Source organism: Notamacropus eugenii, chromosome 3 (genome assembly GCF_028372415.1).
Source record: "Notamacropus eugenii isolate mMacEug1 chromosome 3, mMacEug1.pri_v2, whole genome shotgun sequence".
Classification (NCBI taxonomy): domain Eukaryota; kingdom Metazoa; phylum Chordata; class Mammalia; order Diprotodontia; family Macropodidae; genus Notamacropus; species Notamacropus eugenii.
This window is the reverse complement of record NC_092874.1, coordinates 421,458,484-421,484,087: the sequence shown is the minus strand read 5'-3', so window position 1 is coordinate 421,484,087 and position 25,604 is coordinate 421,458,484. Positions and strand designations below refer to the sequence as shown.

The 25,604-nt window shown below is 41.1% G+C and overlaps 1 protein-coding gene across 3 annotated transcripts in view; it reads left to right on the top strand.

Moving 5' to 3' along the window:
- Positions 1 to 687: 687 nt before the first annotated feature.
- The window catches only part of XYLB (xylulokinase), a 240,423-nt gene continuing 215,506 nt past the window's right edge, over positions 688 to 25,604 (top strand). The window contains exons 1-2 of one of the 3 annotated variants that reach the window (XM_072598208.1): positions 688 to 1,041; positions 11,528 to 11,610. In XM_072598208.1, coding sequence (XP_072454309.1) covers positions 997 to 1,041; positions 11,528 to 11,610 — 128 coding nt within the window. In that variant the 5' untranslated portion in view covers positions 688 to 996. The remainder of the gene's footprint in view (positions 1,042 to 11,527; positions 11,611 to 25,604) is intronic. The other 2 variants (XM_072598207.1, XM_072598209.1) reach the window with 2 other exon arrangements.

The window sequence follows — 25,604 nt, the reverse complement described above, 5'->3', positions numbered from 1 at the left end:
ACTTGGTGCCAGGCACCTGTGCTAAGTACTAGGGGACACAAAGAGAGCCAAAATCAGCTCCTGCCCTGAAGGAGCTCACATTTCAGGAGAAGGGGAAAAAGCAAACAGCTATGGATGTATAAGACACAGGGTAAATAGGAGGCACTCTCAGAGAGAAAGAACTAGCAGGAAGAGTAGGCTGGCTGTTCATCAGCGCAATTTCAGGGGTACAGGGAAGGCTGCAGTCCCAGAACCCCAAACCCTTCATTTCACAAATGCAAATGCAAAGGTCTAAAGAAAGGAAAGTTCATGAAATTCACACTGAGCAGATTCTTTCCAGGAAAGCAAGTGTGTAGAGTGGTCAACAAGATCCCACGGAATCCTAAAAAGAGAAGGGCGACGTAAGGAAAAGGAAGAAAAGAGGCTGAGGCGACGGCCGTAGAGAAGGGAAATTGTGTGGAATTCACAGTATTTCCTTTCGCCAGCGGGGGTGGCTCAGTATTTTCCCGGGTGATGAGTGAAGAGCGGACATCAAAGGACAGTCCCTGGCCCCGAGAGGGGCGAAAGGGGCTGGTCTGAGCGCCGGATGGGCAGCAGCAGGAAGGAAGGCGGCAGCAGCGGACGGGATGGGCAGAGAGGGGCCGGGCTTGGCTGGGCCGGACTGGCTGGGCCGGACTGGAGGCGGGCACAGAGACCAAGGCCCCTCCGCTCCAGACCCAGGTGTGGGTCAGGGACACACGCTCCAGTGGAGGGGCTCACCCGCTGTCTAACTGTGGACGTGGGAGACACACACACACACACACACACACACACACACACACACACACACACACACACACACACACACACACACACACACACAAGTACACACGCACGCACGCAGTGACACACACAACGACGCGAGCGCGCGCGCACACAGTGACACCCTCACTCCCACACGTTCTCACCAGAGGAGGCGTGCACCAAGCTCTGACGCCAGCCAGCTCGCAGCGCGTCGTGCCCCCGGCCTCCACTGCCATGGCAGAGGGTGCCTACCTAGGATGGGACTTCAGCACCCAGCAGGTACCCGCCCGGGCGGCGCCCCCAGGGCTGGGCTAGCGACCACAGCCGCTCCTCCGGAGCTCAGGGCCACGTTTCTTTCCCTCTTTCCCCCTTTCAGTTTCCGGGCACGCACACTTCCCTCCACCGTGCCTCTCTTCCAGGTGCCCTCCGTCCTTCCTATCCCCGATTCCTTGCCTCTGGAATCTCCCTCCAGTCCAGGACCCTCCCCATTGGTGTCGGTTTTCCTCCTCTTCCTTCCCAGCACCGCTTCCCGCTCATGTAGTCTGGTTCTGCGACCTGTCACCCTGGCTTCTACCTCCCTACTTCCTCAGGGTAACTGGGGTGCTAGGGATAGAGAGGATCTAACGTTGAAAAGCGGACAGACAGCGCCGCAGCCCTCCTGGGCCCTTGGCTCGCCACCTCCAGCGGCATCTTTCCCTCCGATCTTCAGCGATTGGTTTCATTCCTGGCTTCCCTGGCACACCTGACTTCTGGGCCTGGCTCAGAGTACAAAGGGCACGGCCATATTAACATCATAACGGGAAGGCTTTGTTGCTGTTTGGCATTCAGTCAGTCAACACATATGCATTGAAGACCAACTAAATGCCAGAGGGGTGTTAGGTGCTGGACGTGCAAAGGCAAAAGTGAATCAACCCTTCTACTCTCAGCAAGCTTGCATTATATCTGGGGAGAAAACTTGAGTAAATACGTACATAAATAGGAGGTAATGGGGGGCACCAGCAACTGGGGGTATCCTGAAAGGCTTCACTTACGGGGCACTTGAGGTGAGCTCCAAAGGAAGCGACCCTTTGTTACCCCAGAACCAAACCTTGATTTTCCAGAAAGACATTTTCCAGGATGCCCCTCGCTATATTAACATTTCTATAGATTTCGATTTGGTGAAAACCCTACCTCTAGATGAAAACATTACTGTGATTTTGTTTGGTAAATAAAAAAAATAACCAACTTCAAACTAAGTACCTTTACTTTGCTATGGAACTTTATCTTTTTATTTCAGGATTATTATAAAAATATAAGTAGAGAAGTTTCGAGTCCCTGAGAGAATTGCTACATGGAGGAGAAACTGTCCTCTAGTTCTCTCTTTCTAGCCAGGGGTTCTTAACCTTTTTTAAAGTCTTGGACCCCTTTGGTTTCTGGTGAAGCCTATGAATCCTTTTCCAAAATAATATTTTAAATGCATAAAACTAAATAATTCTACAAAGGAATCATCATAGTGAATATCATTTGCTACAATTCACTATAAAGATGTAATTTTTAAATCCACAGACCCCTTGAATGCAGACCCCTGCCCTAAGCAACCTTATGCTTAGAAGAGAGTGAGTACATTTGTCTTTGACAGACTTGGGGCAAAATGCAGAGTACTGACTCTTTTTTTTCCCCATATCAGGTCTCAGTTTCTCCATTTGTAAAATGAGGAGTTTGGACTAAAGAGCTTATGATGTACAGATATATGTTGTATGGCATTTAAAAAATGAGAGGGTTGGCTAGATGACCTTTGAGGTCCCTTCCAACTCTAGATTCTGTGCCCTGTAATTTTGTTTCCCTTAAACTCAGTCTTTCATCCCACTGAGAGGTACTGTTGTTCTGGTTTAACAAGTTTTATAACTCAGATTTCTCCCAATCTGATGAGGATTAGAATGTGTGAGCCACTGAAACTTTATTCTGTCCTCTGGTTAACCCTCAGAACTCCAGAATCCTTAGGGAGTGCCCCTGAGGAAACTGCCGACTAATCGGAAAAGGTGGCATTTTGGTTTTTAGACTCCACTGCTTATTCTTAGTAATAACATCAGTTAATTTGACAAATGCTGGCTTGTCCAGTTATTAATGAAGAACCCAGATTCAAGGTAGGTGTAGGTAATTTGAGAAAAAGCATTAGATTTCCCCCATATACACCCCTAAATGACTGTGTACCTATTACTGCATACATGTATTATGGCATATTTATGTATGTATATATGATGTGTATTTGGGTATATGTGTGTGTGTGTGTGTGTGTGTGTGTGTGTGTGTGTATACACGCTCACACTCATCTATATACCCATTGCTTTGGCCCAATAGAACATAGACTCCTCAAAAGCAGTTGCTGTTTTCATTTTGATCTTTGTATTTCTAGCATCTGGTGCATTTCTGGGACATAACTGGCACTTAATAAGCTCTTGTTGAATTGAATTGGTGGTCAGGACCTGCGCGTTGTTGTTGCTTGTTCTTTGGTCTCAAAGAGAACCATGACATTAGGAAGGTGATGTCATGACTTGCAGTGGGTTAGATTTCAATGAGGGAGGGCTGTGCAAGGTCATCAGCCTCACTTTCTTCTCCGGAGCCATCTGGGGCCAGTGGTGAGATATAGATTGGTTTGACTGGAGATAGCCCCCACCTGTGTGCTATGGACTATAGAATATTCCCAATATGGAATTCCTTTCTTCCTTCCCTCCCAATACAAATAAGCAACTTTTCCGTTACTTAATCTCTATATTATTGACTAGGGCAGTGCTTCTCAAACTTTTGGGTCCTTTCATGCTCTTAAAACTACTGAGAACTCCCCCAAGGAGCTTTGGTTTAAATGGGTTTTATCTTTGGATGTTTATTGTTGGGAATTAAAATATCTTAGTATTATTATGAAAATTGATTTGACCTCAGAGGTTCCCTGAAAGGGTCTCCTGGACCTCTGGGTGTCCGTGGACCACACTTTAAGAACCTTTGGATTGGTTACCATAGTTACATGACTAATAAGTATCTGAGGCAAGATTTGAACCTAGGCCTTTCTTACTGCAAGTATGGCTCTCTATTCTCTTTTCCAGTGAATTTGTTACATGGTAGGAGTAATAATTAATATTACTTTAAAAATATTTTCCCCCCAATTACATATAAACACAATTTTTTGACATTTAACAAAAGTTTGAGTTCCCAGTTCTTTCCTTTCCACCCTTCCTCCTCCCCTCCAATATGGGAAGCAATAGGTTACACATATACAAAATGATTAACATTATTAAGAAAAAAAGTATTTCAGTGATAAAGTGAATTATGCTTAGAGACAAGTGAATCGTTATTAATGCAGTTACAGGAGAGTGGCGACTGAAATTTAGGCTTCCAGTTTTCTCCTCACAGAATGTTTCACACAGAAGTTTTTATATCATGTGCAGCGAAGGGAGCAAAATATTTCTCATGTAAGACAATTTAGAGCTGATAGAAAAAAGAAAACCAGACAGTGTATTAGCAAAGAAAAGGAACATGAAGGAAAATGTTACTGTCCAATTTCCCTGAATTATTTACGTCCTCGTTATCAGCAAGGTCTGACCTTGTTAGGACAAAGATCTCCCTAAGATTAAATTAACGTTATGGATTCCAGAGGTCACCTGCTGCCTCCTCAACGTAAAGCTTATTACTCAGTTAAGAGTTAGAGTTTTTCCCTCTCCTTATCTGCATGAACAGAACTTGAGCACAAAAACTGCATTGATTGAGGTGTGAATGGATTTTAATTGGTATTGAGAATACTTAGAGATCCCTCAAAATATTAAAGTCAGTGGATCTGAAATGAATATATTGGCCTTTCCATTGGCAAACATTTGAATTTGGAAACATTTGAATTTGGAAGAAACTATTAGATTGCAGGGAGGAGAACACTCTGTAAATCCTGAGAGCTATTATTTTTTTTTCTTACAAGAGCTGTGATTTCAGCAGTAAGGAGAATCCTCACCATGGAAACTCCTTCCCCCAAGAGAGATTTGTCCTTTTTTTAGTTGTATCTGACTCTTCATGACCCCATTTGGGAGTTTTCTTGGCAAAGATACTGTGAGTGGTTTGCCACTTCCTTCCCCAGCTCATTTTACAGATGAGAAAACTGAGGCAAACAGGGTGAAGTAACTTGCCCAGGGTCACACAGCTACTAAGTGTCTGTTGTGGTTGTTGTTGTTGGTTTGTCCTTTGTTCTCAGTGGACCATGACCTCAAGATGAGGACATTACTTGCTATTGACTTTGACTTGAGTGAGGGAGGGCTGTGCATGCTCACCAACCTCACTTTGTTCTCCTGAACCATCTGGGTCCAGTGGCCTGATATTCATTAGCATGGCTGGAGATGGCCCAGGATGCAATGTGAGACCTTGGCCCTTTCAGGTTAAGGTCTTCTCACATTCTCATTTTGAGTGAGATACATCCATTCAATGAATAGGCTTCTTTAAGGAGTTACTCAAGAGATGGTCCCTTTAATAAAAAAAAAAAAATCAAAGTGGGAGGAGGGGAGGACTCTCAGGGTTCCTGGGTAAAAGAGAAACAGTTACTATTTAGTAATTAAACTAAGTGTCTGAGAACAGATTTGAACTCAGGAAGATGACTCTTGCAGATTCCAAGTCCAGCTCTTAGTAAATATTTCTAATGAGTTGCCTGGCTTTGCAATCAGACTTCAAATCCTAGTTCTGCTCTGTAGGACATGTATGATCGAGGGCCAGTCACTTAATCTCTGTGGGCCTCAGTTTCTCGTCTGTAAGTTCCCTTGTAGCTCTGAATCTATGTCTGTAAACCCAGATTTCCTTCTATTATATGACACTATCAGAAAAGCAGCATGGCATACTGCAGACAGCTGTCTTCAGGCCTCACTTCTGACATACACTAGCTGGAAAGACCTAGGCTTAAAACTTGCCCTAGATATTTCAAAGTGTGCTTGACTCATCTCCCTTGAACTTGCGAAGTCCATGAGGACAAGGACTGTATCTCTGTCTTTTGTCCTGCCTAGCCCTGCTTGGATTTGGATTCAGCTGAATAGAAGTTTCTGCTTATGAGAATGCGGTAGGCCTGCCCTAGGTGCACTCTGTAGAAAGATAACTAGCACACACATAGGGAATGTTTATTCTACCTGAGAGGGAAGGCCAAAAAATAACTTTTCAAGCTTACTTTCGCAGCATTATTTGTATTCAAAAAATAAATGTGCTAAATCCAAGGGTTTTTTAAATTAATTTCTTAAAGCACCAAGGTTTCTTGAGTTAGGTCATTATGATACAGCCAGTTAATTGTATATTGTGTGGCTTGTCCTTTGTTCTCAAAGAGGACCATGATATCAGGAAGATGATACCATGATTTGCAAGCCAATTGGATTTAAGTGAGGGAGAGCTTGTGCAAAGTCACTAGCTTCACTCTCTCCTCCAGAGCCATCTGGGTCCAGTGGCCAGATATGGATGAAGACCACTGGCCCAGGATGCAGTGGGGAACCTTGGCCTTTTCATACTAAAGTCTTTAACAGGTCTCAGTCAGACTGAGTCACCACCCATTCAGTCATCACCATGACCAGGACTGTTTAAGAAGTGAGCCAAGGGATGGCTCCTTTAATTAAAACTGGGAGGGGAAGACCCTCAGTGTTTCTGGCCAAAAGAGAAACAATTACTGTTCAGGGCCAAACAATAACCATTAAGTAGTGCTTGGGTAGGGACCTAAAGCTGTTCAATCAATGAGAACCAAAGTGAATTGGGTTTAAAGCATGGTCTTTAAGAAAGAAATCTAACCAGTAAACCCCCAGATATCTAGGTAGGTTTCAGACTTTGAAATTTACCTTCCTTTGGGTAGACCCTCAGGTAAGTACATCAAGGGTATGAACCCCATGTGGAGAGGAGAGGAGAGGAGAGGGGAGGGGAATCTAGGGGAGTGGAGGGGAGGAGGAGAGGGGAGGGGAGGGGAGGGGAGGAGAGGAGAAGAGTTACCCAACCGGACGGCCAGTTGGTTTGAAGGAGAGTTGTGCAAAGTCAGCTGCCTCACTCTCTCTCCTCCAGAGCCATCTGGGGTCCAGTGGTCAGATATTGATCAGGACAACTGGAGATGACCCAGTAATAGTGTATACTTAAAGTAACAACACATTAAAAATTTCAGACTTTTCATAATAGTAGTAGGTAACATTTATATGTCTTTAAAGTTTGCAAAATGCTTTCTATATATTATCTCACAGCTCTAGGAACTAGGTGCTATTATTATCCCCATTTTACAAAAAACTGAGGATGAGAGATAAGTGATTTGTTCAAGCTCACACTGCTAAGGAAGCATTAAAGCTAGAATTTGAACTCAGGTCTTCCTGACTTCTGTTCCATCACTGCACCTAAGTCTGTTTGACTCTCCTGTTCCACTAACTCTGTATTAGTAGCACAGGTTAGGAGGGAAGGGGAAGGTTCTGAGCATCTTATAAGTAGGCCAGAACTTGAGGACAGCATGATGCCAAACAAATGGGCCTGAACTCAATCACTCCTGCCCTTTGAACCTCTTTCAGTTAATGACCTGCAACTGAATTTAGTTTGAGCCCTTCTCAATGCTATTTGTTGATTTGTGAAATGATTTTTTGCTTACCTATTTATAAGGCAGAAGCAGACTTTCCATGCAGCCATCCTGTGATGCTTGTAAGCATCACCACCTCTCTTTTACAGATGAGGAAACTGAGGCTCAGAAAGTAGAAGTGATCTCAGCTAGGATCAGAGCTCCAATGCATATTCCCATATGTTGGTGCTCTCCACCACATCACCCCACCATCTAAGACACAAAGACTTGCCTCTTTCTCCCAACAATACTCTTTGACCCCTAGTGGTTTCCTGTTCTAGAGTTCTATTTTCAAGTCTCTTTTCTCTGTCCCTCTCCCACTGTCTATCTACTCTCTGGTCCACCAATTCCCCTCATGTTCCTTCAAGCTATTTCCAAGGAGGGCCAGGAAGGGACTGGACTCTCTGATAACTCAAAGAGATGAGGTTTTATGACATTAAGTTTTTTCTCTGTGTAAGGAGAGTTTCCTAAATCTCACTTACCCACTGTTATCAATAGCAGAGATGACTGTAAAGGCCCTCAGTGGGATAGAGCTTTGCCTGGGGCTACGTGTTGGAACAAGAAAGTACTGATAAAACTCGAAAAGACACATTTCAGAAATGGAGGTGTGTGCAGCCCGTGATGGCTATGAAGCGTGTATAGGCTTTGGTGGATTGTATGTAGTGGTACATGCAAAATAAATGGGACTTTTATGTAAGAGGCACTGGGGAAGAAATTGATGTGTGTGTGCGTGTGTGTGTGTGTGTGTGTGTGTGTGTGTAATATAGATGATTTCTGCATAGTGCCATATCTTTGTGTCAGATGTATGGGGTGTTAGTGTGAAAGTCTTATGAATGATTCTGCCCTGGGCTCTATGTTACTGATCATTTCAGCTGATGTTGGAGACCTTCCCATTGGTGCCCAGGATTTTTCCCCCCTTGACTAATTTCTTTCCCCCCTTCTTTCTCTTTTCTCTCATTTTTCAATTAGCAAAGATTTAATTTTTCTCCCTCACACTTTCCCTATTAAAAAAAGAGAGAACAAAATATGGATACACAAGCAAACAAATTCCTTCATTGGCTGTGTTCTTGACTGATTTCTAAGACTTCCTTATTTCTAATCGCCAGTTTAAGGAATCACTTCTGGGTGGCTGAACTCACTTGTGTTCCTTATCAAGCAGTCTTGATTTCAGCACACTTGACGCTCTGTTCTTCTTTTCTTACAGCCAGTCTTGGTACCTGATTCTGGCATACCCTCATTGTCTCTTCTTCCCCTTCTTCTTCCTGTTATGTCCCCATCACTTCTAAATCTATGATACTCTGCCTAGTGATCTTTTGACTCCCCCAGACATAAGCGTCAGGTCCATTCTTCTTCTGGCTTAATAAATGCTTTTCTGCCCAGTTTTTCTTCAGAAATTCCAAAACACAAATATAGTTTCTAGAATTTATCCATAAGAAAATAGAGTAATGTACTGAATTATTGTGGTAAATGGAAGGAGACCTCCTCAGAATTAGCAAAATCCAATTTCAGGTCTTGTCTCTGAAGCAAACTGGCTGTGATTTACAAATCTTCTGAAGGTACAACCTTGGATAGTGCCTCAAGGTCCCCCAGCTCTTATTGGTGAACTTCGGTCTTCCAGGACAGCTAGGGATCCCAAAGGATAGGGCCCTGCTGGACTTGGAGTCAGGAAGATATGAGGTAAATCCTGCCTCAGACACTTACTAGCTATGTGACTCTAGGCAATTGGCTTAACTTCTGTCTGCCTTAGTTTCCTCATCTGTAAAATGAGAACAATAGCACTTACCTCCCAGGGTTGTTGTGAAGATAAAATATATTTATCAAGGACTTTACAAGTCTTAAAATACTATATAAGTGCTAGCTATTATTTTTACATTGCCAGGAATCAGACCTCCATGCCACTGCCCAGGCATTTCCATACCATGTGGAAATCCTCCATAATCTCTCCTCCCCTCCCCTCCCTTCCTCCCTCCCCTCCCCTCCCCTCCTCTCTCCTTTTCTCCAAGATTGTAAGTCACAGAACAAATCCTTGTCAAGGACTGTAGTAACTCTCCTCTTGGGTGTCCTCTGTAAGGGAAGATTGATCCACTCTAGACCAGGTTAATTTCTTGCTTTGCTAGTCCAAACTCACACTTAGTCAGTCAGGAACCTTGATGGTTGGTGGGCTTTTGTTGATTCATAGACATTCTTCTTAGCGGCAGGGCCATTGGGCACCACCTTGAAATTGTTTCTGTTTTGTCACAAACCCTGGGGGTCTTCCCCCCCCAGATATATTTTTAATTAAACTTTAGTCACTGAATGGGCTTTGACTCAGTCAGATTGAGACCCATTGAAGACCTTAACTTGAAAAGGCCAAGGTCCCCCACTGCATCCTGGACCATCTCCAAACTAGACCTGGCCACTAGACCCAGAAGGCTTTGGAGGAGAAAGCGAGGTGACTTGGCACAACCCTCCCTCACTTAAATCCAATTCACTTGCATGGCATGGCATCCCTTCCCTGATGTCATGGTCCTCTTTGAGGACAAAGGACAAACAACAGGAGATTGGATCAGTGGAGAAGAGTAGGAAGCTGGTTTGGGAAAAGGCTGAGAATCTTGCTAGACTTGGCAGTGGTGCCATCCTGAATCTCCCTCATGCTAGGAACCTGAATAGATTGAGGTTAAGCACTTTGCTCAGGCAGGGTTGAGGCAGTGATGACTCTCAGACTATGGCAGTAAGCCAAAGGCATAAGAATTGATGGTCCTGGCACCACTGACATTTTAGTGATGATCAGCTGTGCTCTTTATTGAAGCCTTTAGGGTTTACTCTAACTTTCTTTTTTTTCTTTTGTTTTTATTTTAAAGTCTATTCTCCCTGTAACTGCTATCAGGAAAATATTTATAAAACTGGAAAAAAAAGAGAGGGTTGTGTGCTTGTTTCAGAGATACAGAAGAGTGGGAAAGTTGAGGAATTGTTCCTCTTTTCACAGGGAAATGGTAGGTGTGTGTGAAATCTCAGGTGGAGGAGAATCTGGGGTGGACAAGGAAGAAAGGAGGTAGGCCAAAGTCTTGGAGCACAAAGGTTAGAAAGAAGAAGGCTGGGAGCCAGACCCAGGTTTAAGAAGTTTTAGTGACATTTAAAACCAATGGGACTCACACAACTGTGAAAAAATGTGGACATGAACCTGCAGATTTATAGGATAATAAAATGTGAGAAGTGGAAAGGGATCAATCAGATTCATTCCTCTCTTTTTACAGATGAGGAAGTTCAGACCCAGAAAGATGAGTGACATGTTCAGGGTTGTACAGACAGGAGCAGAACTGAGGGTAGAACCTAGGCGTCCTGACCCTTAGTTTAGTGTTCATAAAAGTGTGGGCATCAACAAGAAAATTGGGTATTTTGTCTTGGCAATGTTGTATACTGATGATATTTTATTCTTTGAGGAGGGATTGGGTTTGGAAACCTGGAAAATTGAGACAGTCAGGCAGTTAGTCATTAAGCATTTATTAAATGCCTACTATGTGTCAGTCATTGTGCTAAGTTCTGGGATACAAAGAAAGGCAAAAGACAGTTACTGATTTTAAGGAGCTTACAACTGGATGAAACCATGTATAAACAAGATATAGATAAGATAACTATAAGATGTGGGCATTAAGGGGGATCAGGGAAGGTTTCTCAGTAAAAGGTGAGATTTTAACAGAGCTAAAAATGTGATTGTTCAGTTGTTTCTGAATTTTTTGTGACTCTATTTGAGGTTTCACTGGAGTGATTTGCCATGTCTTTTTCCAGCTTGTTTTACAGATGAGGAAACTGAGGGAAATAGGGTTAAGTGACTTATTGAGGGTCACACAGCTAGTAAGTATCTGAGGCCAGGTTTGAACTCAGGAAGATGAGTCTTCCTGACTCCAGGCCCAATGCTCTAGCCATTGTGTCACCTCATTGTCGAAGCTAAAAATGCTCATTCTTGTTTGGATAGTTCAACAATGGATGCAAGGATCCCAAGGGACACTGGGAAGATTAAGCAAGATGATGGTTGTAAGGCACTTTGCAGCTGAAAATTGATGTATTGCTGTAGACTAGTACTCCAGAGAGAGAACTGGGCAACAGGCCTCTTCGGGGTGGGCTGCTGGTTAGTCTTTAAGAGCCAAGGCTTCTCATAGACAGAGATTTTAACACTTATTTGATCTGATTCAATCTTTGTTTTTTTTTCAAATTGTATTTCAGGTGAAGGTAATTGCTGTTGATGAAAACCTGAATGTCACCTATGAGGAGAGCATTAATTTTGATAAAGAGCTTCCAGAATTTGGGTATGTTTAAAACAGTGTATAATTGAAACCGCACAGCCCTCTGTTCCCTAGGATATGTTTCATGCAACATATCAGATCCAGCTAATTTGTGCTTAACCTGAAGATCTGAAGGGATATCAGTTTTAAGGATGCTGGTTATTTAGAGAGAAAAATAGAGAAGAATGAGCTGCAGGGAAGGTCCCTTCCAACTGGAAATCCTATTAACATTCTTTGACCTCAGTTTCCCCTCGTACAAGGGCTGGATTTAGAGTCAGAGAGCCTGGTTTCAAAGCCCCTCTCAGTCACTTACTACCTGTGTATGGAATTGAATGATACACTGAACCTCTGAGTCTCAGTTTCCTTGTCTGTAAAATGAGGGGGCTGGGCTAGTTTCTGAGGTTCTTTCCAGCTTTAGATCTATCATATATCATATCATCATGTCATATCATATCATTATATCATCTATCATCTATCATGTCATATCATATCATTAATCTAGCTAGTGAGTTCCTCTGAAGAGGTGTATCAGAAGGACAACAGAGAAGAAAAAGAATTATATTTCCATTAACCAAGTTGAAAACCCTGCCCTGACTATGGACACACTTATGATCTCAGAAGAGTATTAACGGCTCAGACAAAAACCTGTGTGAAAACAGAGAGCTGTCTTGGTGGGGGAGGGGGAAGCTCTCTACGTTCCTTACAAAGGGTTTCTGTAGATCAAAACTAGCTCTACAGACTGACACAAGAGGCAGTTTCTTTATTTTACTTCTGTTCCTATCGATCCACCCTCAAGCAGACTAAGGATCGGTTGCTGTATATGACTGTATATAGTCTCTCTCATATTCATGTTTGCCTCCTGCTGAGGAACCAAGCATTGGAATCAAGTCTAGGCAATACACAGTTTAGTAATAGTTTGTAAATTGGGTCTAGAATTTAATGAGAGCAGGAGAGTGCACTGCATCACATAAGGCTTTTATTCTATTTATATATTTCACCTTTTTAAACCATTGCCTTTTATTTTATTTGGAATATTTGATCGATTTTGATGCCACAATATTTTTCCAATAACTACCCCACTTCCATCTCTGAAAACAAAACAATCCAGTTAAGCAGATGTTAGGCAGCATCTTTCTGAAACAAACGTCCATCTTTTTAACATCAGCATTCTTCCAGGCCTACTAAATGGCTGCAGGTTTTGGACCATCAGTCTCTAAATAATTAAAGTGGAAGGTCACCCAAAAGGCAATGTGCTAGTGCTGGTGTGAGTCGACAGTGGAGTGTTACCAGTGCAGGTTAAGGAGCGTGAAGAACATCTTCAGAAAGATGTGCAACAGGAACGGAGCAAAGCTGGTTGTGTGACTAGGTGATGACCCGCAGGCTCTGTTGGATGGCTGTGTGACCCTGCACCAGTCATTTAATGCTGCCTGCCTAGGCTTCCTATAAAAGGGGAAGGAAGAATTAGGAGCTCCTACTTCCCAGGGCTACTGTGAGGATCAAATGAGATATTTATAAACTCATTGGCAAACCTTATAGCGATATACATGTATATGTATATATATATATGTATATATATAAATACTAGGCACTATTATTATTTTTATTAATACAGTAAATATGTATAGATAGAACTCTCATACACAGAAGCTATTTGGAAGGTGGGTATCATCAATCATTTTTAGGAGTGTAAAGGGATCCTGAGATGAGTTATATCAGTCGATAAATATTTATTAAGCAGCAAGCACTCTGCTAAGTATTAGGAATCAAAGTATGAAAGGGTCCCTGCCCTTAAGTAGCTTACAATCCAGTGGAGGAGGACAACATATAAAAGAAAGCTGAAAAGCAGAGGGAGGGAAGCATAGTGGAGATGTCAAAGAAATGTAAAATGAGTGCAGTAGGGCAGGAAATGAGACATCTGTTCTGTTCCCTCTCTCCTTTAAATGGAGAAATTTATGACTCCACCCTCTAGTCAGAGGGATGGAAGGTAATGTTTGGGGTGTTCAGGGAGAGCTAGCACCCCTGGTGAGAGGGCTTTCCAAGCCCTTTTCAGGGCTGTTCATCCACCTTTGGTGTCTGTCTGATTCACCCAACTCTTACTTGTGACTCCAAGAAGCTGTAGCATGTGTTTTGGCACACCCTGGGAAAACTGTCTCTGAAGATGGGCTAAGCCAAGTTGAGGGTAATCAACAGGCTTCAAACCCGTGTACAAGTTAGAGGGATGTCTACCCCAAGGATGTGTACTTTCCCTGGCAGAACTTACCCCAGTGGAATGAGCAGTCAAAAGCAATTTGCTCCAAAGGCCACGAAGGTAGCTTAGAACTTGAAGATACCAAGGTCAACCCCTGTAACTGGGCCATCTTGACTTTGGTCTGGTCACTGGACTTCTATGACTCTGGAAGAGAGAGTGAGGCTGCTGACTTTGTGCAACTCTGCCTGACTTAAACCTAATTCACATGAGAGTAAAGGCATCGCTCAATGATGTCATTAGTCCTAAAACTCAGGATGAGTAACTGCAAGATAAGATATGAGTAGCAAGGTTGCCCACACGTTGTGAAAGCTAGATAACTCGGTAGATAAAGCACTAGACTTGGAGTCAGGAGGATCTGAGTTTAAATCCAGTTTTAGACACTAACTAGCTGTGTGACCTTGGGCAAGTCACTTGACCTCTGTTGGTCTGAATCCACTGGAGAAAGAAATGGCAAACCAGTGCATTGTCTTTGCCAAGAAAACCCCATGGACTGTACAGTTGATGAACTCACAAAGAATCGGACAAGACTGATTGAATGTTAACAAAGCAAGACTGATTGGATCCAGAAAGATGATGAGATTTCCAGTTAGGATAGCCTTGAGCCATGCCTTCACTTTTGTAGTAAAGTTCATACTTTACAATGTCTCTTGACTTTTGTCCTACCACTAGACTTTGATGACTCTGGAAGAGTGAAGTGGATGACTTTGTGTAACTCTGCCTTACTTAAATCCAATTCACAAACAAGTCAAGACATCACCCATGATGCCATTGGACAAACAACAAAGTCCATACACACATTAATGCATTGGATTCATCTGAGGTATTACTAATTTGAAAGTAATAGCATCAGAATTACAGAATTTCAGGGACCTGCTTTAAGGCCATCTACTCCAATTCATACCTGATCAAGAATCCTTTCTACAACCTGCCCACCAAGTAGATCTCTGGGGGTTTCTGCCCCATGAAGGCAAGAACCTTGGCTTATTTCTTCTTTGTGTCTTCCAAAATCATGTTGGCAAATTGAGGAGATTTGTAGGTTTTTGGGTGGATTCCCAAAATTTTGTGGGGATACACATTGACATTCAGGGATTTACCAGGAGTTAGAAGGAATTTTCTAATTCCTGGCTCAGGAAAGGAACTCTAAACAGAAGCTGAAGAACAATTTAATCCCATGTTGAGGCTCTACTGACTTCTGCTGGATTCTTGGCTGAGTCAGCCTATCAGTTGTCTTGTGTTTTGCCCTGAAGCTACCCATCTGAAAACAATTTCACTCTCCCTTTGTGAAAAAGAGAACTACTAGGGGCAGATAGCTTAAGGAGGCTTAATTGCAGTCCAGCCCATTGGTGACAGAAAGCAATTCTGTGAACCCAGTTAGAATTCAGTGGAGATGTCCTGCATAGATATTAATTACCACACTCACCAAAAGGCATCAGAGTGCAGCATGATGATATTTCCGAAAGCATAAAATAAATTACTTATTCAATTAAATAAACATTTATGAAGTAGCTATTACATCGAACTCTGGCCAGCTGATGGCTCAGTGTATGGGGTGCTCAGTGACCTGGAGTCTGGAAGACCTGAATTCAAATCCTCCCTCAGACACTGATTAGCTTTGTGACCCTGGGAAAGTCACTTACCCCTATTTGCCTCAGTTTCCTCATCTGTAAAATGAGCTTGAGAAAGATGGCAAACCACTCCAGTATCTTTGGCAAGAAAATCCCAAACGAGATCATGAAAAGTCGGACATGACTGAACTGACTGAACAACAACATGTACAGTACACTATACAAGGGTTGGTACTGCAGCTCTTTGTTCTTCCTTCTCGAAGAGGACCATGACATCAGCAAGGTGATGCTGTGACATGCAGGTGAAGGAGGGCTGTGCAAAGTCACCAGTCTCGTTTTCTCTTCTGGAGTCATCTGGGTCCAGTGGTCAGATAGAGTTTGGGACAACTGGAAATGATCCATTTGGGAGACCTTGACCTTTTCAAGCTAAGGCCTTTAATGGGTCTCAGTTTGACTGAGGCCATACAAGGGATGAGAGATACAAAGGTAAAAATATACAAAGTTTCTCAAAGAGCTTTTCTTTTTTTTGGTGTGTGTGTGTGTGTGTGTGTGTGTGTGTGTGTGTGTGTGTGTGTGTGTGTGTGTGTGTGTAGGGGGAGAGGGAGATACTTTAGCATATGCACAGTTAAGTAAATATAAAGAAGAGTGATAACATTCTCTAGGAAATTGGAGGAAGGAAAGCAGACTTCCAGATGGAAAATTAGGGAGACTTCCGGGAGGAAGTAGCACCTAAGTTAAGTCTTGAAGGAAGATAAGAATTCTGGAAGGTACAGATGAAGGAGTGCATTCCAGGTGTGGAGGGCAGATTAATGCACAGAGATGGGAAGCTCCAGGTAGAGTTTAGGAAGCAAAAAAAAGCAAAAAGTTTGTGGCTACACAAAATGGAAAAGGAAGAGACCGGAGGCAAGAAAACTTCTTAGGAAGCAATTACAGTGGTCCAGGAGATAAATACAAGAGCTCAAACTAGTTTAAGTGTGGTAGTGCTGTGAGGGGGGAAAGAGACTGATGAGAAAATACATGCAGGAGGAACCAATAGGACTTGACAAATGACTGGATATGGAATGTGAGAGTAAGGAACTTCAAAGTATGCTCAAAGTTCCAACTCTGTGAGAATGGATAGATCATATAGATTTAGAATTGGAAGAGATCTTTGAAGCTATCTAGTCAACCCCTTCCTTTTTTCTGATAAGGAAACTAAGGTACAGAGAGATTAAACATCTCTCTGTAAGTGTCAGAGACAGGATTTTTAACTCAGGACTAGTAAGAGAGTACCTAGCTGCCACTAATGAATTTAAGTCACTTGGTCCAGATGAACTACATCCTACAAAGATCTGGCAATTATGAAAGCTAAACCAACAGGAGAAGGACCACAAGAAGGGAGGAAATCACACTCTGTGACTGTTTTCTGAAAAGGAAAAGAACAGAATCGCTCTGTAGGCCAGTTAGCTTGGTTTTGATTCCTAGGGAAATTCTAAAATGAATCACCAAAAAGATAATTGGTGAAGAATTTAGAATTCGTTTATTCAATAGATTCAATTGATAAACATTTATTAAGCACCTACTATATGCCAGGCACTGTGCTAAATGTTGGAGATACAAAAAGAGGCAAAAGGCAGTCCTTGAACTCAAGGGATCTTACAAATTAATGGGGAAGTCAAGATGAAAATCATATATATATATATATATATATATATATATATATATATATATATATATATATATATAAAGAGAGCTATATACAGGATTAATAGGAAATAGTTAATAGAGGGAAGGCAATGCAATTAAGAAATTACTGGGGAAAGACTTTCTTTAGAAGGTGGGATTTTAGTTGGGACTTCAAGGAAGCCAGGGAAGTCAGCATTCCATATATGGGGGATAGCCAGAGAAAATGCCCAGAAAATAGAGATAGAGTGTCTTGTTTGTGAAACAGCCAGGGATACCAGTGCCACTGAATTGAGGAGGAAATGTCAGGGAGTAAGATGTAAGAAGACTGGAAAAGTAGGAGGGGGCTGAGTTATAAAGGGCTTTGCATGCCAAACAGAACATTTTGTATTTGCTCCTGAAGGCAATAGGGAGTTACTGCAGTTTATTGAGTAAGGGGTGTGATGTGATCAGATCTGTATCTTAGAATAATCCCTGTAGTGATTGAATCTGTATTCAGATATTTTGGAGTGGGGAGAGATTTGAGGCAGGGAGACCAACCAGTTATCACAGTAATATATATGTGGCGTGATGAGGGTTTGTTTTAGAGTGGAAGCAGTGTCAGAGGAGAGAAGGAGGTAATGTTGCAAAGATAAAATATGCAGACCTTGGTAACAGCTTGGATTTGGGGGTGAGATGAGAGATAGGGAGGAGTCAAGGTTGACTCCTAGGCTGTGAACCTGAGGGACTGGGAGGATGGTGTTGGCCTCTTTAGTAATAGGGAAGGTAGAACAGTGGAGGAGAGAGATTTTAGGGGGAAAGACAAGAGTTCTGTTTTGGACATACTGAGTTTAGGATGTTTACTGGACAAGTTCAAGATGTCTAAAAGGCAGTTGGAGATTTGAGACTGTAGGTCAGCAGAGAGGTTGGGACAGAAGAGGTAAATTTGAGAATCATCAGCATAGAGAAGGTCATTAAATCATGGGAGCGGATGAGATCACCAAAAATATAGAGGGAGGAGAGAAGAGAATCCAGACAGAACCATGAGGGACATCTCTGGTTACAGGGTGTGATCTGAAGGAGGATCCAACAAAAGAGACAGAGATGGAGTTAGGAGAAAAATCAGAAGAAACTGGTCAGAGAAAAGAGAGTTTCAAGGAAGAGAGTGATCGGAAGTGTCAAAGGCTATCGAAAAGAATGAGGATTAAGAATAGACCATTGGATTTGGCAACTGAGATCTCATTGGTAACTTTGGAGAGCATAGGTTGCGTGGATAAAGTCAGAAGCCAACTTCTAAGGGCTTAGGAAGAGAATGAGAGGAGAGAAAGTGGAGGTACTTATTGTAGACAGCCTTTTCTAGGAGTTTAGCCACAAAGGGTAGAAGAAGATAGCAGGAATGGATCAAGGGAAGGTGTTTCAGGATATGGTGATTCTAAAAACCAAATTGGATAGGAAAAGGTAAAAAGGAGCAATTATCTCATACAAATGGGGCATGAAAGGAAGAACTGGTACAGAGGAAGTAGATGGGGGTGGAGGGCTGGAAGTGCTGAAGCCTTATTCTCATAGGATCTGGGTTAAAGACGGAACAATGTGTGCATCTAAAAGGATATAAAATTCTTCTAAACTTATAGAAATAAAAGGATTAGAAGACAAAATAAGGGAGGACTTTTAAAAGGACTTAAGTTAATAATAATGCAGTTTTAGGGATGCAGTGTCTCTGCACCCCAAAATACTGAAGTTCAGGCTGGAGTTGTTTGGAAAAAATTTGCAGACTCAAGCAGTCTTCCAATTAAGTGGCAAAAGTTTATTAACACTAATAAAGGTGAGCAGAGCTCCTTTGGGGAGCTCAAAACCTAATAGGAATGATGTTAAAGCTTATACAGAAAAAGTTCAGTGAATTGTGTGGCAAGTATGTTAATTAGGTGGTGAACATGAAGTTTCTGAACCTTGTGTGCAGGTATCATTCATTACTAGAAACTCTAGGAGGTGGGGCTTCTAAGAGGTTTGTACATCCGTATGTTTGTATCTGTAACAAGATAGCCTTGGGAGTTGATGTCGATAGTTTGACCTCTGGATTGTATATGGTAACTGGGAATCAGTACATGATAGTTTTGCTGGTCCAAGATAGTCCTACTCATACAAGGGAAATTCAACAGAGGTCAGCTTGTTCTTTTAACAGGGAGGCATAGTTTGCCTCTCTGAGTCCCACTCATGAGTTATTGCCAGAGATATGGTCTTTGGGTTGGGGAGAGACATGATTCTGGGGCTGGGGTTCAAGCACAAGCACATCAATAGGGATAGGGTAAAAAGAGAGGCTGAAAGGGATAATAGTGAGTAAAAGTAAGATGGAGGGAAATTCATAAATAGTAATTATAACTTTGAATGTGAAATGGGATGAGCTCACCCATAAAATGGAAACAGATAGCAGAATGGATTAAAAATCAGAATATAACAATATGTTGTTTACAAGAAACATTTAAGAATGAGAAATACACACAGTAAAAATGGAGGTTTGGAGTAGAGTTTATTATACTTCAACCAGTGGGGGGTGGGAAATGCAGGGGGTAGCAATTATGATCTCAGACAAAGTTAAAACTAAAATAGATTTAATTGAAAGAGATAAACAAGGTAGCTACATTTTGATAAAAGTTACTATAGACAATGAAGCAATATCAATACTGAACCTGTCTGCATCAAATATTATAGCATTTAAATTTTTAAAAGATAAATGAATTACAGGTGGAGATAGATAGCAGTATTATAATAGTGAGGGACTTTAATCTTACCCTCTCAGAACTAGATAAATCCAATATAAACAAATAAGAAAGAAGTCAAGGAAGTGAACAGAATTTTAGATAAGCTAGATATGATAGATATCTGGAGGGAAGTGAGTAGGAATAGAAAGGAATACACCTTTTTTTCTTCAGCAGTTCATGATATCATTACAAAAATTGACCATATATTAGACCACAAAAATTTTATAGTTAAAAGTAGAAAAATTGAAAGTATTCATTTCAGATCACAATGCAATAAAATCATATTTAATAAAGGATGACAGAAACATAGATTGAACACTAATTGAAGATTAAACACTCTAATCTTAAAGAAAAAAGGTTAAAGAACAAATCATAGAGACAACCAATAATTTCACTAAAGAGAATAACAATAATGAGATAACATAGCAAAACCTATGGAATGTAGCAAAAGCAATAATTAGAGGAAAATTTATATCTCTAAGTGCTTATGTCAATAAAAGAGAAAGAGCAGACCAATAAATTGGTTATCCAATTAAAAAACTAGAAAAAAGTAAAAAATCCTCAATTAAACACTAAGTTGTAAATCCTAAAAATTAATGAATTAATTAAATTAAAAATTAACAAACTTGAGTGTAAAAAAGCTATTGAATTAATAAACAAAGCTTGGTTTTGGAATTGGTTTTATGAAAAAAACAAATAAAATAGATAAATATTGGTAAATTTGATTTTAAAAAAGAGAGAAGAAAACCAAATCACTAGTATTAAACATGAAAAGGGTGAATATACCACTAATGAAGATGAAATTAAAGCAGTTTAAAAACTCTTTGGACACAATTTCAAATTTTTCTCCAGAATGGTTAGATCCGCCAATAGTGAACTGGTGCCCCAAATTCTCTACATCCTCTCCAAAAATTGTTACTTTCCCCTTCAATCATTTTAGCCAGTCTGATAGATGTAAAATGATATCTCAAGGTTGTTACTTTTTTATTTCATTACTCAATGATTTAGAGCATTTTTTCATATGACTGAAATTATTTTGATTTCTTCATTGGAAAACTGCCTATTCATATCCTTTGTCCGTTTATCAGTTGGGGAATGACTGGTATTCTTACAGATTTGACCAAGTTCTTCATATATTTGAGATAAGAGATCTTTATCTGAGAAACTGTCCATATATTTCCCCTCCCCCCAATTTTTCGTTTTCCTTATGATCTTGGCTAGGTTAGTTTTATTTGTACAAAATCTTTTTAATTTAATGTAACCAAAATTAATCATTTTGCACCTCACAGTGTTCTCTGTCTCTTGTTTATTTATTGATTGTTCACCTATCCATTAGTCTGATAGGTAATATATTCCATGTTATTCAAATTTTCTCGTAATACTTCTCTTTATATCTAGATCATGTATCCAGTTTGATTGCATCTTGGTAAATAGTGTAAGATATTGGTCTATGCCCAATTTTTGACAGACTGCTTTGCAGTTTCCCAGTAATTTTTATCAAATAATGGATTCTTATCCCAAAATCTTAAGTCTTTACACTTGTCAAATAAATGCTATATTTATTTGCTACTACAAATTGTATGCAACTCCTTATAATTGCTTCTCAGCTTCAAGAGTGTGTGTGTGTGGGAGGGAGAACCATGGGAAGCTTGAAGAGGGATGAACATTTTTGGAAGAATTGCTGTGGAGAATGGGGTAGTCAGTTGATAAAGAAGGTATAGTAAGATTGCCTAGCTGCTGTGAGAGTCCAGTTGAGGCTGTGTCACCCAGCTTTGTAGTAGACACAGTCAGAATGGTTGTGATTTTCTCTACCTTCTTTCAGCATCATGTGTGTAGGAGTGAAGAGGATGAATAATGGGAATGATCTAAGGTTGAAGCTGGGCTAGGTGTGATCAGTGATATGAAAAGGGGACTAGGAATTCAATCATGAGATGGAGAAGCATAATTAGAAAGAAATTTATCTGAAAAAGATTCAATGACCAACTGGGGACCTATGATGATGTCTGCCACCCACCTTGTCTGGGAGGAGATGGATGTAGAATGCCGAATGAGATGTATATGTTAGAATGTGTCCAATGTGAGCATTTATTTTGTTTTTCTGAGCACATTTGTTATAAAGGTTTTATTTTTTCCCTTTTTATTCCTATGGGGAGGAAAAGGTAAAGGGAACACCAAATAAGTACTTGTTAACCCTCCCCCCCAAAACCCAAAATGACAAAAACAAAAAACTAAAGTGTAGAAGAATTTTACTCTGTTTGAATCAAGGAAATATCCACCCTGAGGGAATCTTTTTTAAGGACTGAAATATTTTTATCCTTATTTTCCTAATAAGACCTTTGAAGCTTGGGCTATGTGAATTGCCTACCAAGGACTAAAAGATCACCAAGCAGATACAAATTCAGCTTATAAAGGTGGTAGAGTGATGGATGGAGAAACAGTCTTATGTGACAGGACCCAGCATCAAGGCCTGTCTCTTCTACCTGTTAGCTATCCAGTCTTAGGCAAGTCTGTTTGCCTCTCCAGGCCTCAGTTTCCTCATCTGTAAAATGACAACAATGCATGAGTTGTCTTGAGGAAAACATTGTGTAGTTGAAGTGTTACAGAAATGGAAGTGATTTTTATTAGTCAGAAACAGCTTTTCTCATAATGTGTCCATCTAGAAATATACAATATTTGTGTATGTTTTCTGATCGTACAGAAAGGCTAAGTATAGTTTACTGTGACAAATGAAAGAAGGTGTTTTTGGTTAGTCCATAAGCATTTATGAAGTACCTACTCTGTACCAGGTACTATATGACACGCTGGGGCTACAAAGACAAAAATGACATGCTTCTTAAGATCTACTCTGCAAGGAGCTTACCTTTTCTCAGGGAAGACAACATGCATGTGTGGAAGGTACATATAAAGGTGATTTTTTTGGAGGGGAAAAGCTAGTCACTAGCGATTGTGGGGACTCAAGAAAGGTCTCATATAGGAGATGATTGAGCTGAGTTATGAAGGTTCCCAAGAGACTGTGGTGAGGAGGTGAGTACATTGCAGGCTGTGTACCTAGAATGATTCAATAAATTACCTGCCTCTGAACAGAGACTCCTTGATGTGGGAGCTTGTATGATTTAGAGGGAAAAAAAGCTTAGCAAATTATTTGAAGATGTTTGGGTTAATCCTAGGATTTATGTTTTCAGCTTCTCACATGAGTTTTCTCAGGTGTGTTCATATGACCTATGTTGAAAGCAGCTATTTGTGATCTCTTTCTGTTAGTATGGACATGTAAAGGATTGGTTAACCATGATGTGATGTGTAGCTACTGGGGACCGGATATAATAGATACAGCTCCTACCCTCAATAAGTCTTTGCTTTCCATGATGCTCACTTGCTAGCTTTCTTCATGCATTTGATGTGTGTGTGTGTGTGTGTGTGTGTGTGTGTGTGTGTTTGTAAGAGTTTGAGGAAGAAGCAAGGGCACAAATTTTTCTCTGGTCCCTTTTTATTGTCCAATGTGGGAGGAGAGAATGAGGCTGGTGACTTTGCAGAGCCCTTCCTCACTTAAATCCAATTCACTTGTAAATCATGACATCACCTTCCTGATGTCACGGTCATTTTCTTGAACGAAGGACAAACAAGGAACTAAGGATCCAATATAATTAGTTCTGTGATTTTATCAGAACCTTAAAATCTAAGCAGGAAGCAAGAGAGCAGAGCCTAGGAAGCTCTAGTTCAGTAGGGGGAGCTCTCAACTCAGCCTTGGACTTGAACAAACCTTTCAGAGTTGGAAGCCAGATTCTGTCTCTGGAAAAGAGGTTCTCTGTGGAGAGAGGTGATAGAAGTGTGTTTGTTGCTTAATGCTACCAAGGACCACAGGGACATTTAAACCATTCTCTATCTCCAGAATGCCCAGCACACATCTTGGAGACTTTGTCTCAGCCAAAGCTGATCTAGTGACAAATTGTCATCTATTTTGGCTTACATCTGGCCTTAGTTGGAATGTCTTGGTGGGAAGCTGGGGTGGTGGTGGCACCAAACTGAACAGCTTTGTTGCAGGCAGATGTGTGGGAGGTGGTGAAAGGAAATGGGACTTACCTGGGTCAAGGACTGGGTTGAGCCAACGCAGATGTTGAGAGCTGAATGTAATTGCATGGATTTTTCAAAGCTATTTCAAGGCTGTTTCGTTATCCCCAGGAGAGTGTATCTGGCAATTTTTGTCAGTGATGGTGCCTAGTTTCCTGACAGCTCTTACTGCCAGTAGGTCCTTGGGTAATCCACCAAAAGTAATGACTGTAGGTGGCAAAATGGTTACATTCCAGGACTTGGGCTCCATGATTGACAAGCCACAACTTAGGGAAAATCATTTACATTCTCTGTCTCATTTTCCTCTTTGGTAAATGATGGGGCTGGTCTCAATGGTCCCCTCCAGCCATAACATTCTCTGATTCTTTAATCCATTTACAATGAGAGGCCACATGGTGGCCTAAGTCAACCCATCTTTGCCACTCACTGGCCCCTGTGCCCAGAATTCTCTCCTTCCTCATTTCTGCTTCTTGGCATCCCCAGATTTCTTCAAGGCTCAGCTCAAATGCCTACAGGAACCATTTTCCAGTTCCACTAAACCCTTGAGATTTTTCCTCTAAGTTTACCATTATTCTACTCTGTGTCTTGAGTTCACTCAAGTTCTTCCCTTCAAATGTGAGCTTCTCGAGGTTAGGGCTAGATTTAATTTTTCTTGGAATCCCCAAGGGTTAGCATAGTGTCTTTCATTGAGTAAGTGCTTAATAAATGGTTGTTGATTGATTATCGTTAGAAGTTTCTTGAGGGCAGAGACTCACTTTGTCCTGCCTGGGGAGCCTCATCATGACAATTCTTTTAGAGCATCTGTCCATCTTTCCTCTACAAAGGAGAAGCCACCACAACGAATGCAGGAGTTCTTAATCTTTTTGGTGTCATGGCCCCATCTAGTTGTCTAGAGAAGCTTTTGGACCCATTTCAGACTGTTTTTAAATGCACAAGATGAAATACACATGATTATAAAAGAAATCAATTATATTGAAAAAGTCATCAAAATATTTACAAAATAAGTCCTTGGACCCCAGGTTAAGAACCTCTGCCCTGGTCTAGTGAGAAGTCCTGTTTTCTTAGAGAAACCATTTTGACTCATTTACCTTTTCCTCACTAGCCCTGATTTCGTTACCTTAATCAGTTTTATCATTCAATTTGACTCGATGCTTTTGGACTCCTCTTTTATTCTCTGGCTATTTTAATTGCTATGTGCAAAACTGGACACATAGCTCTAATAAGGATCTGGTCACTCACTACTTCATGGGCCATCTGTTTTATTTTCCTGTTACTACATCCCAGGATTGTGTTCACTTTAAAAAATAATGACATTAAACAAAGTGGTAAGTAACTGGTCATATGATTTGAAATCATGGCATTAAAAAGTTTAGCTTAACCATTTTTTGAGGGAATGCACTTTATAGAGGGGTTTGTTTGGGGATTTATTGGGGAATATCTGTTGTGTCAAAATGAAAGGTCTGGCACTAGAGCCAGGAAACCCTGTGTTTAAGTACTGTTTTTGGTATGACCATAGGCAAATCTCTTAACTTTTAAGTGTCCCAGGATTGATGGCAGGAGTTAGGAATTCCCTACTTCAATATAATCACAGGGTTGAAATAAATTTGGAGGCAGGTAGCACACCAAATATGCGATTTCATTGTATGGGGGATTACCCTTGTGGAAACTCCCTTGACCAATGCATATGAATATCTGCTCTGCAGTTTATCATCTTGGAGAGTTGACTGAGACCACTCAGAAGTT